Below are 12418 nucleotides of genomic sequence, written 5' to 3' on the forward strand. Positions count from 1 at the left end.
TAAACATATACCACCGGCCTCCCCCTCAACATCCTCGTGTACGTAAGGCCAGCCCCACTTCTCGATAGTTGAGGTTCAGTTAGGGGTTGTCAAGACCATTCAGCTTCAGGTTCAGGTTCATGAATGCACTTTGGTTCAGGTTCAGCGAGATTCAGGTTCAGGTGCATCATGAGTAGAGTAGAGTAGTAGGTAGCACAACAGCGACATAGTTTCTGCAGGCTTCAGTCAACAACTCAACATAGTTTCTGCCGATTCAATTTTCTGGGTTTCTTAAACCATATATAACATGTTGGTTGGAAAACCGGGGGTAGGAAAAAGATATTCTGGTGGCTTCAGGCTTATTGATGCAGAGTCCGGGGGTACATCCTTCTTTTTTTTTAAAAAAAAAAACCCTTCAGTTTAGTACTCCCTCCGTCCAGAGAAAGTATCTTTCATGCTTCCTCGCCTGCACATTTGCTAAAGCGTACCATAATAGCTACTTACATGGTGTTCCCTGACTAAATATTGCTTTCTCTGGCTGGCAGCAACAATGCAGGCGTAATGGCGACCCCTTTCTCCCTCACAAAGGATGTCATCAAGATGCAGTTTGCAACCAACCAAGTCGGTATGATTCGATTACCAACTTCCATGTACTACTTGACTAGCTGGTGGAGTCAGTTAACATACCTGATTAACCCTCGTAGGTCATTTCTGCTTCACCTAACTCTTCATGTCATAATATCCAGGGCATTTTCTTTTGACAGACATCCAAGGAAGAATTGCTAATGTTTTGTCAGAGGGGCACTGGTTTGCATACAAGGAAGGCATCTGGTTGGCCAAGCTAAATGATGAGGAAGAGTATGTTATTTCCGTGCAGTCATTCTTATGTTTTCCGCTACCATTTACTAGATGATGGTTGTATGCATCGCTTGACGCAGAGGCCAGAGGTTATCCTCCTTTTCGATTTTTTTTTACATAATTTCAAGACAAACGAGAGTCAGTTGCTGTTTCAACCTTGCGTTATGCAGGTATAACACCATTGCAGCATATGGGCAGTCAAAGCTTGCAAGCATTTTACATGCGAATGAACTTGCTAGGAGATTTAAGGTATGCCACGTTCTGTCGAAGTGTTTTTTTTTTGTTCAATGTAAGACGAAAACATAGCGTTCACCGCTTGACTTTTCCAAAAGTATTAATCTATAAGATCCATATTTATTTGTTAATATTGATACAGAGAAATGCTATTCTTCTCAGTTTTTCACTGTGCGCTAGGCTGATGCAGCAACACACAAATGGTTTGGGTTTGTAAATTCAGGTCCTTACGTATATGGTTATGATAAATGCCAATTATACAACAACATACTTATTTAAGTAGCTAATACTACTGAAGCAACAGAACAGCTTCTGAGATAATCATCCCTGATTCGACGTAACTTGGCAGCAACCTCCTGCATGTTGATTCGTTCACCCGGAGTTTCCTTGGTGCAGCAAAGGCCAGCGTTTAGCATAGATAGCAAAGTGTGCATACCATCTTCCTTCATGGCCACTGGAGTTTCTTGGCAAGGCTCCAACTCCTGTAGTAGCTCGGGATCGACAATCTCCAATACCCTACCAGGGAAGCTGATCCCTGTAAGCTTCACAATGCTCAGCCCATCCTTAAACATGTCGCCGGTTGGCCTTCTCCGAATGAATATCTCGAGGAGAACGACACCGAAGCTGTAAACATCTGCGGCAGTTGAAAGTTGACCGCCCCCTGCATATTCTACACAATGAATAAAAAGAGTTAATTTCGCTTTCACTAGTTAACATAAATAACAGAAAATGTAGCAACACAAGATATATAAAAAAATCCATTACCTGGAGCAGCGTATCCGATAGTTCCCATCAGTGCACCGAGAGAAGAGCTTGAGTTACCAAGAGACGGCGTTGTGGAACTAGCTTTGAATCTTGCCAGGCCAAAGTCTCCGACATGAGCTGTCATATTGTCATCCAAAAGAATGTTGCTAGGCTTTAGATCACAATGAATAATTGTTCCTTGGTTGTTGTGGTGGAGGTACGCCATTGCATCCGCTACATCCACCACAATGCTTATCCTTTGAGCCAATGTAATAAATTTCAAATCTGAAGAGCTTTCACGGTCTTGAGTTGAGTATAGTAGTTTATGTAAGTCTCCTTGTGGCATGAGCTCATACACTAGGGCCTTGAAATCATTATCATTAGAATCAATGCTCGAGCACGCAGTTAGGATAGGGACCAGATTACGGTGCCGCACATTTCTCAGTGCATTACATTCTGCAATGAAGCTCTTTTGCGCTCCTCTTGTCTCTAGGTTGAAGACTTTTACTGCCACCTCATTTTTGGCCTCCACTAGTTTTCCTTGGTATACAGAACTGTATCTCCCTCTGCCAATTAAGTTGGATGTTGAGAATCCCTGTGTTGCTCTGGCTAGATCATTGAAAGAAACTTTGGGAAATTTTGCAGCAAATGATGGCAGAGAGATAGATTTGCACTTGTGTTTTCTTTTCCAGAGAGATAAGCCAAGTATGACCATAGCAAGTGACACCATACTCGCTATTGGGATAACTACTTTGAGCACCAAATTTTCATCGTGCCTATTTGAATTTGAAGGAATAACAAAACAGGCCACCATGTGTAACTCCGGTATCCCACCACAAAGCCCCTGATTTCCATCAATCCGCACAGCAGTTGCATTCCTGAAGATCCCTTTTGTTGGAACCTCACCATTAAGATGGTTGAATGACAAATCTAGTTTCTCAAGAAGTTGTAGGTTGCCCAGAGATGCTGGAATTGACCCAGTTATGTTATTGGCAGAAATATTCAGAACTTTGAGGTTGCTTATGTTGCCTAATGAAGTGGGAATGCTTCCACTGAAAATATTTGAGTCTAACTCAATGTTTTTTAAACTTTCACAATCACCTAGAGTGTTTGGAATATCTCCAAATAGCTTATTTGATGAAAGTCCCAATTGTACGAGTTGTTTGGCACTGCCAATGTCGGTAGGAAGTTGTTCACTGAGGTTGTTGAATGATAAATTAATTCCAATTATTGATGGGATTTTGAAGATCTCCATTGGAACCCTACCATGAAGATTGTTGTTGGAAATGTCCAAATATTGAAGCATTTGTAAGTTTCCAAAGCTTGATGGTATGTGGCCAATGAATTTATTTGAGTATAGATAGAGCCCTCCCAATCGAGACAAGTTTGACAAGGATGATGGAATGACAAGGTTTTGTCTATAGGCTTTTCTTGGAGTACATGTGTTTGGTTCAAGGAGAGTTTGTGTCGACCAATGTGCTATTCAAGGAATTACCTAAAGATTAGTCTTGTGAGAGGTTGATCAAGACTAAGTCAAAGAGTGAATCAAGTTGATCAACCCACAAAGCGTAGAAGATGTACCGAGAGGGATCAAGTGATCCCATGGTATGGTAAGCATTGCCAATTACGCTTTGTGTACTAACCCATGGTCTTCGTGAGGGTTCTTTGTGGGGTTAGGTTGCGGTGTGCAAGTTCAAGTGGAGCATCACAAAGAGATCAAATGCTTGAAGCTTGCCGTCCTTTGTGGTGACAATGGACTTGTGAAGATGTGCGGAAGAGTGGTTCACCCATAATGGAATATGGGGGAGCAATCAACTAGTCTTCATCGAGTCAACACAATCAAGAGAGGTTGCGGTGTGCAAGTTCAAGTGGAGCATCACGAAGAGATCAAATGCTTGAAGCTTGCCGTCCTTTGTGGTGACAATGGACTTGTGAAGATGTGCGGAAGAGTGGCTCACTCATAGTGGAGTATGGGGGAGCAATCAACTAGTCTTCATCGAGTCAACACAATCAAGAAAGGTTGCGGTGTGCAAGTTCAAGTGGAGCATCACGAAGAGATCAAATGCTTGAAGCTTGCCGTCCTTTGTGGTGACAATGGACTTGTGAAGATGTGCGGAAGAGTGGCTCACCCATAGTGGAGTATGGGGGAGCAATCAACCAGTCTTCATCGAGTCAACCCAATCAAGAAAGGTGGTCCAACTTGAGGGAGTCAAGATCGTCATCATCTAGCTCAAATGGACCATGTGCAAGGCAAAGGTTTGCCCTTGGTAGATTTTCTATTTTACCGGTCTCATGATGGTAGTTGGGAAACCGGGTTATAGGATCGATTGCCATACTATCAAGGGGGCTCTGGATGAGTAGCTTGATCGTATCGTTCGTAGAGATCTCAAACCATTTCATCCTTGCATCATCTTTCTTGGTTCTTGTTTGGTTCTCTTTGTGAGTCTTAGAGCTTACGGTCATCTTGTTGACAAGCTTGAGTTCATCGAAAACGGAGTTCGCTTGCTTCTTCTATGATGTTTTCGATGTTGGAGGTTTTGCCGGTTCTTCTCGGTTGGAGGTTTCACTCCTCTTTTTGTTAGGCATACCTCCCCTGCCTCTTCTTACTATAACCAGTCGCTGTTTTGATGCTACTCGTCGTCTTGTTTCCAACAAGCTTGAGTTTTCTCAATTCGGAGCTCATATGCAGAAGTTATGGCAGTTCTGGTTTTCTTGAGTGTGGTTTTTGTCAGGGTCCCAGCGGTAGTACCATGGTACCCAGCGGTAGTACCGCTGAGGAGTCACAAGCGGCAGTACCGCTCTGCAGCGGTAGTACCGGCGGTGACTCCGCAGCAGTACTACCGTTGGCTTACCAGGTCCCTACCGCGTCGATTCGAGGGGTCTTTTTCTGTGTCGGATTGTGCGGTACCTCGCTGCGGCAGTAGTGCGGCAGTGCCGCCCTTCCTCCGCGGTAGTACCGCCCGGTCCCTCTTTCCCTTTACCCTTCGTTCTGCGCGGCAGTACCGCCGAAGGGAGCGGTAGTACCGCTTAACCCAGTAGTAGTACCGTTGTCTCCTGCGGTACTACCACCCCAAGGTTCATGTTTTGTTGCTCCTTTTCCCTGTTTCTTCCGCCTGAGCGGTAGTACCGCTCATGGAGCGGTAGTACCGCTCGTGTGCGGGCTGAGCACATAACGGTTGGATTTTCCCCCTCCTATAAAAGGGGGTCTTCTTCTCCATTGAACCTTATCCTTTGAGCTCGTGTTCTTCCCCCATTGTTGACCTTCTTCGAGCTTGCTAATTCTCAATCCCTCCATGGATTCTTGCTAGTTTTTGAGGGAAAAGAGAGAGGAGATCTAGATCCACATCTCCACCAATCACTTTCTCCTCTATGTGAGGGGAACCCCTTGGATCTAGATCTTGGAGTTCTTGGTGTTCTCCTTCTTGTTCTTCCTCTTATTTTCCTCCCTAGCATTAGTTGCTCCGGTGGGATTTGAGAGAGAAGGACTTGGGCACTCCGTGTGCCCTTGCCATTGCATTTGGTGCATCGGTTTGAGTTCTCCACGGTGATACGTGGAAGTGAAGTTTGAGAAGCTTATTACTCTTGGGTGTTTGGACACCCTAGAGCTTGTTCCTCTTGGGTGCCTTGGCGCCCTAGACGGTTGGTGTTGTTCGGAGCTCAATCATTGTGGTGTAAAGCTTCGAGCAAGCGTCGGGGTCTCCAATTAGGTTGTGGAGATTGCCCCGAGCAATTTGACGGGTACCGGTGACCGCCCCCAAGGGTTGCCAAAGTGTACGGGTTCGGTGACCGCCCCCAAGGGTTGCCATTTGTACGGGTTCGGTGACCGCCCTCAAGGGTCCCTTAGTGGAATCACGGCATCTTGCATTGTGCGAGGGCGTGAGGAGATTACGGTGGCCCTAGTGGCTTCTTGGGGAGCATTGTGCCTCCACGCCGCTCCAAATGGAGATTAGCATCCGCAAGGGTGTGAACTTCGGGATACATCATCGTCTCCGCGTGCCTCGGTTATCTCTTACCCGAGCTCTTTACTTATGCATTTTACTTTGTGATAGTCATATTGTTTCTTGTCATATATCTTGCTATCACATAGTTGCTTATCTTGATTAGCATAAGTTGTTGGTGCACATAGGTGAGCCTAATTGTTTTAGGTTTTGTGCTTGACAAATTAACCGCTAGGTTTATTCCGCATTTGTTCAAGCCTAAATTGTAATTATTTTAAAACGCCTATTCACCCCCCCCCCCTTCTAGGCGACATCCACGATCTTTCAGATAAGGTCATACCAGCTTCACTAGGGAGAAGCGATAGCGGCTCATCGACAGATCATTCTGGCGGCGGTAGTGGTTGGTGGTACGGGGACCCATATGTATTATTATTATTATTATTATTATTTATTGAGGTGTTTTTGTATTTTCTGATGAATCTTTATAATAGATGCATATCATTTTCTCAAAAAGTGAATTATAAATGGAACGGTCTACCCAACTAATATGGAAGGGACTCGAGGGATATGTGGACTACACCTAAAGTATAAGGAATTCCACAAAACCAGGGGATGTTACCCTTAGGTTGGTGACGAACAATAGTTCTACTCAGAGGGGGATACCCCTCCATGAAGGACATAGTAATCGGAAATCGCTCCAGATGACACGACATGCCTTAGAAGCTTTCTCAAGCCCAAACAAAAGATGTGATGAACTCATCAGGACTCCTCTTTGTAGTATCGCCTGATATCAATGGCAAACAAAGAGAATACCGGTTTATGATGGTACCTTCTCGAAAGCCTTGTACCACTTTGCCTCATTAACATCGCGTATGTATGTAAGAGCGTACGTTAAGTACCTGCACCGAACAAGGGGGTGGTAAGGTTATTGAGGATCTTGTGACTTAGACACGGACGCCCACAACAGATGGGCTGCGCATCACCAAGTCATCTCCACCACCACCACGGGCGATGAGAACGGGTTTCCCGACCGACATGTATCCAAGCATGGGAACTAAACCAACACAACATACCATGTATTACTTATTATGTATTCTTCTCAAGACATTGATCATCTCAGACACAAATACACACAAATCTTTTGTTCTTCTCAAACTTCTCACCATCCTTTTCCCTTTCATTGGCTGCTAATGAAGCTTCAAAAATTGTTTGTACCATTGGCTGCAAATGTAATCCTTCCATCAGTTCTATTGGGTTGAAAAGTGGTTTGTCTTTGTCCTCCTCACTTATCACCAGGCTTGGACACAACAAGCAATTACACTCTGCAAGATTTCTTGTCATGCATGATAAACATCACTTCCAGGCTGGTGGTGCTCACTATGTCACCAAGCTATCTTGGCGACACATCATTGTGACATGTCTTGTGCACGTTGAGCCCGAACCCTTGCTCGGGTCCCATAAACACCTAATTCATTTGTATTGCAGTTATTCACTACCTTCCTCGGAAAGTACCAGCAGATTGTACACTGTAGAGGCCCTGGAACGACACCAGCCGTAGGGGGAAGGCAAGGTGTAGATTTCCCGGTCCCCATGTCAAAGACCATGCCTTGATCCCTACCTCTCCCACCTATCCAGTAGACACAGTTACCCTTGAGCCCTGGAACACCTTCAGCATGCATTGACACCGCATTGCTCCTCCCAACAAACACTGAGTATCCCCCCAAGTCAGCCACCGCGTCCCAGCAAGGCCTGCGTCGGGGATTATACTTGAGAACAAATATTTCATCCTCCTCTATACGGCGATGACTGCCTCCCGCCAGATGCAAAGTGACGGTACAACTAGCATTCCTCCGGATCTGGTATAGGTTGCCATTGCAGAACACCAGGTTCTTGGCACTCGTGAAATCCGAAACAGCTACGTACAGTGGGGTGAAACTGCTCACCGAAGAAAAGAGTAGTGGTTGCACGCTAGCCGGCGCATTCAGGTCCGATCCGGCATTGTGCATTTGAATGATGCGCCTGTTATGCGTTACAAGATCCTCTGCTGATGTCTGGTCCTCGATGATGACGGGTTCTCGGCGGCGACGTTCTGGTAGGCGGAGCACATAAACATTCCCAAATCGAGTGAGGCAGTAAACCATACCATTTTGACCAATTTGATGGTAGATGACATCGACGAGCTGGTCTCCGGTGGCAAGACGGACGCGGTCAAGGACGGCCCACCTCCTAGCCCCCGCGGTGACGTAGGCGAGCCTGTCGATGTCGCAGATGGTGGCCGCGATGAAGTCTTCCCTAGCGGGGTCAGGCGCGAAAACGATCTTGGAGAGCAAGCGGGTGTCGTAGATGAGCGGCGGTAGGAGGATCTCGACGGCGGTGACTGGGTGGAAGAGGGTGAGCAGGCTTTGGCCGTCGTAGAGGCAGACGGAGAGGGCAAGCCACCCGCCTCCGCAACCGAGGTAGCTCCTAATCGGGTAGGTGGCCATGAACTCGAAGGAGCCGCGCATCGGGGGCGAGGCGTTGGGGCAGGACGAGCCTGAGGGGATTGCCTGGAGGCCGAAGGAGCGGTGCGCGGGGAGCGAGACGATGGCGGCGTGCCGACGTCTGGTGGCGTCGTCGCGGAGGAGGACGAGCAGCGATGGTGCAGGCGGCGCGAGCGCGCCACGCCACGCCGTGCAGGTGCCGCGCACGCTGGTGTAGAACCTGAGGTCGTCGAGGCCATCGGCGACGCGACAGAGGAGCTCCGGCGGCAGATCTATCCAGCCTTGGAACGACGGCATGGCTGGCGGCGGAGGGGGGGGATTCTTGCCTCTTTTTCTGTGAGGAATGGAGGGATTGTGTGTGGGCCTAGGGTTTCACGGTAGGCTTGGCCTGACTTCCTTTTTTATAGCAAATCCAGTATAGGAGGTCCCTACTGAATGGGCCGGCCCAGGCGGGCGATTCCCCTATGTGTAACAGTTTTAAGTGGCATCGGTGGATAATATTTTATAACTTTCAGGGCAATATCCACGATGTACCGCTAGAAGCAATAGCTTCGTTATTAGTAGGTATAGACTAGAAAAACAACCTGTAGGTTGCAACTTGAGAAAAAAATCATAATCTTCAATGGTCCTGACCATATTTTGCAGCATCACCGAGATGCACTACCAGTCTCATTTTCGCGAAATCATAAAAAATCATGAATATAAACTCGTGAACATACCTGAAATTATGAACAATTTAATAGTTTTTTGAACATTTTCTTAAATCATAAACATTTTATGAATTCATGAACATTTTATAGGATTTGCAAGCATTTTTCTTGAATAGGCGAACATTTCTAGAATTGACAAACATTTTTTGGAAATTGGTTGAACAATTTTTGAAATTCAGAACATATTTTTATTTAATGAAAAGTTTTTGAAATGCATGATTATTTTTGAACAATGAACAATTTGTGAATTAGTAAACTATTCTGTAAGTCATGAACAGTTTTTGAATTGGTAAAATTTTGTTCAATTTCATTATAAAAAAATAAATATACAATTTTTTTTTAAAAAAATCATGAACATCATTTTCCCAAACATTTGTTTTTAGAATTGCGAACAATTTTTTAATATGTGAACATTTTTTTTAAATGCGAACATTTTCTCAATCATGCCCGTTGGCATGCACACTTGATTTGTAGGTGTATAATATACTAGTAGATGTGTCTAGTTCATTTTTATATAGAGAGAAATGAATGAGCAGTCTTTTTCATGGGGTAGAAATAGGATGGAAAATTTGTATGGAAAAAATTGTCTGACCAGGGCTGGGCCGGTGGGTAAGGCAGCCCCACTTGTCGCTTCTACTCCCAATCATGCGCAGGTTCAGGTTCAGGTTCAGGTTCAGTTAGGGAGTGTCGGCCATTAACATCTGAATCAGCGAGATGGCTCATGCATCAGTTTGGCTGCAACATGTTATAGTTTCAGCAGGTTTCAGTCAATTTAATTTCTGGGTTTTGTTTGTACTATAACATGTTGGTTGGAGTAGGTAACTGCTGCCTGCAACCCAACTAGTACATCAGTGAGTGTAGGGTAGCGTGGAAGAAAGATATTCTGGTGATGCCTTCAGTCCTCAATTCAGGGGCAATCTTCACTCTAGAGTGCTAGTCACCTGGATACAACAAGATCATAGTATTAGTCAAGTATATCTGCTTACGATGATGCTTCTTGCACCACAACACTTGATCCTCAATACAAGCGTATGCTACTGGTTGTACCTTCCTTCAATAATCTGACCTGCTGGCTTGCACGTTTGCTGAAGCATGCTCTAACAACTCACCTGGATTACATACATGATGCTTTCTCTGGCTGGCAGCAACAACGCAGGCGTAATGGCGACTCCTTTCACCCTCTCAAAGGATGGCATCGAGATGCAGTTTGCAACTAACCATATCGGTCGGTATGCATGATTACCAAACAAACTCCCATCCCATCGACTTGACTAGCTGATGAACCCAGTTAACATACCCTGATACAGAAACACTTCATTTAAACAAGTTTGCAGACAGTTGCAAGCTTGCAATTTCTACTTCACCTGACCCTTCTAGTTCATTTCTGTTTCACCTAACTCTCGTGTCATAATATTCAGGGCATTTTCTTTTGACACATCTTCTGCTGGAGACCATGAAGAAGACATCTCGTGAATCAAACGTGGAAGGAAGAATTGTTAATGTTTCGTCAGAGGGGCACAGGTTTGCATACAAGGAAGGCATCCGTTTTGCCAAACTGAATGATGAGGAAGAGTATGTAATTTCCGTGCAGTCATTCTTATGTTTTCCCCGTACCATTTACTTTATTTCAAGACAAACGAGAGTCAGTTGCTGTTTCAACCTTGCGTCGTGCAGGTATAGCACCATCGCAGCATATGGGCAGTCAAAGCTTGCCAACATTTTACACGCTAATGAACTTGCCAGGAGATTTAAGGTATGCCTCATTCGGTTAAAATTTTGTGGTTGTTACATCACACCATGTCTTTCTTATTATTTTGATGAGTTTGTTAGGTCCAGCATGCTCTATGTCCGTGTTTATCCTAACAGGACTGCATGGTTTATTTGTTTCACTGCATCCAAACCAGTTGTCTGAGAGCTGAACTGATGCTCTTAACTGCTTTTGTCTGCTTTCAGTTCTTTATCACTATGAGCTGAACTGATAGCTTGAGCCCAAGTATCTCAAATCATGATTCAATATTTTGTCGAACAGGAAGAGGGTGTGAACATGACTGCGAATTCTCTCCATCCTGGAGTTATCATCACGAACCTTCTTCGCCACCACAGCATCATAGATGGTAAACATGCCTTGATTCACGCTTATGGCTTTGAGATTTGAATAACGAATGGAACCGAAAAAGAACAGAAAACACAGTAGACCATAAGGGGTGTCAGACAACAGTCGAAACGATGCAAATAGCCGTTAGCTGTGAAACTAAAATGATGATGATTTTGATTTGTTGGTTAAGATAAAAAATCAGATATCCATGGTCAAGCCATGGGCTTGTTTTGATTGATATCATCTTCATTTATTTTTTTGTGGTATGCAGTTCTGCATCGGACGCTTGGTAAACTGGTGCTGAAGAACGCTAAACAGGTACAGTTTTTTCGCTGTGTTCAGTCTTGGCAGGGTTGTGTGTCCATTTTACAGTAGTGCGTACAGAGACTACATCTTGTTTAAAAAAAGGAGACAAAAGAAAAGAAAAGGCAGTAAATGTTTGTAGCGGTCCGTGTTATGGTAATGGCCTTGTCAACCGTTGATTGAGTCGCTATGCTACCGTGTCACTCGCCGGCTTGGGCCATGTGGCCATCCATCCAGCCAGGTGGGTCTGACTTGGCTGGAAATGGCATATGGATCTTTCTTTCTTTGGTTTCCGAGCGCACACACGCACACTAAAGACATACATAATTTGATACAGTATGATTTTGTGGGTCTTGTCCTCCTAGGTTTACCGATGTTGTATGAGTTATTTGATTCTGATTTTGGTTTTGGTTTGGATTTGGGAATTGGAACAGGGGGCTGCGACGCAGTGCTACGTGGCGCTGCACCCGGATGCCAAGGGGGTGTCGGGCAAGTGTCTTTGAAGAACTTCAAAGAGGAATGTCCAGGAGATCTGAGTCGGAAGCCTTTGCCATGTCTACCTTGAGGATTAGCGCTTTTACCCGGTGGCGGTGCAATGGTATGATAGATGCTTGCACAAGCATGAAGTTGTCCATGATCGATCGTCCCCCAACGAAGGCACTTTAATTAGGCGCGCGCAATCAAATTTGGCAGCCAAAAAGGGGAAAGCTATGTATGAGGACCTCGCCTTGGCAAGAATTTTGGCAAAGCTGTGGATTAAACTCATAGGATGATAATCCTGGATATCCGTACGTAGCTCCGTCGCACTTGGGGACGCGAGTGTTGAAAGCCTCATTCATGCATTCAAAACCCATGCCGTCTGCATTGTTGAAGGCGCGCACAACATGCATTACCACCACTTTAATCGTGGACCACCAAACCTGATAGAACCTAGCCGAGAAGCAGTCAATCCCCGGTGCCCTATCGGGCAGCAACCCATGAACCACCTCCCAAATATCCTTCTCAGAGAAAGGGAACTCCAATGGCATGGGATAGATTGCCGAAAATTCGATGTGGTCAATGTTAAATGGAGTGTGT

General features: G+C 45.2%; 2 protein-coding genes across 2 annotated transcripts; one reads left to right on the plus strand and one right to left on the minus strand.

Annotated features, from left to right (window-relative positions):
* Window positions 1-9: 9 nt before the first annotated feature.
* On the plus strand, window positions 10-12179 carry LOC119283762 (short-chain dehydrogenase TIC 32, chloroplastic-like; the record flags this gene model as incomplete). Its single annotated transcript, XM_037563175.1, has 7 exons — window positions 10-38; window positions 10089-10168; window positions 10362-10515; window positions 10618-10696; window positions 10973-11057; window positions 11310-11356; window positions 11776-12179. Coding segments are annotated over 7 exons (543 nt in total), but the record flags the coding sequence as incomplete, so codon positions are not given.
* LOC119287214 lies at window positions 6844-8530 on the minus strand. The gene is made up of 2 exons (XM_037566739.1): window positions 8283-8530; window positions 6844-8216 (listed from the first exon to the last, which is right to left on the minus strand). Exons 1-2 carry the CDS (start codon window positions 8528-8530, stop codon window positions 7160-7162), a joined length of 1305 nt encoding a protein of 434 aa, XP_037422636.1. The 3' UTR covers window positions 6844-7159.
* Window positions 12180-12418: the final 239 nt, after the last annotated feature.

The sequence above is a fragment of the Triticum dicoccoides genome, chromosome 4A (assembly GCF_002162155.2).
Source record: "Triticum dicoccoides isolate Atlit2015 ecotype Zavitan chromosome 4A, WEW_v2.0, whole genome shotgun sequence".
NCBI classification, from domain to species: Eukaryota; Viridiplantae; Streptophyta; class Magnoliopsida; order Poales; family Poaceae; genus Triticum; species Triticum dicoccoides.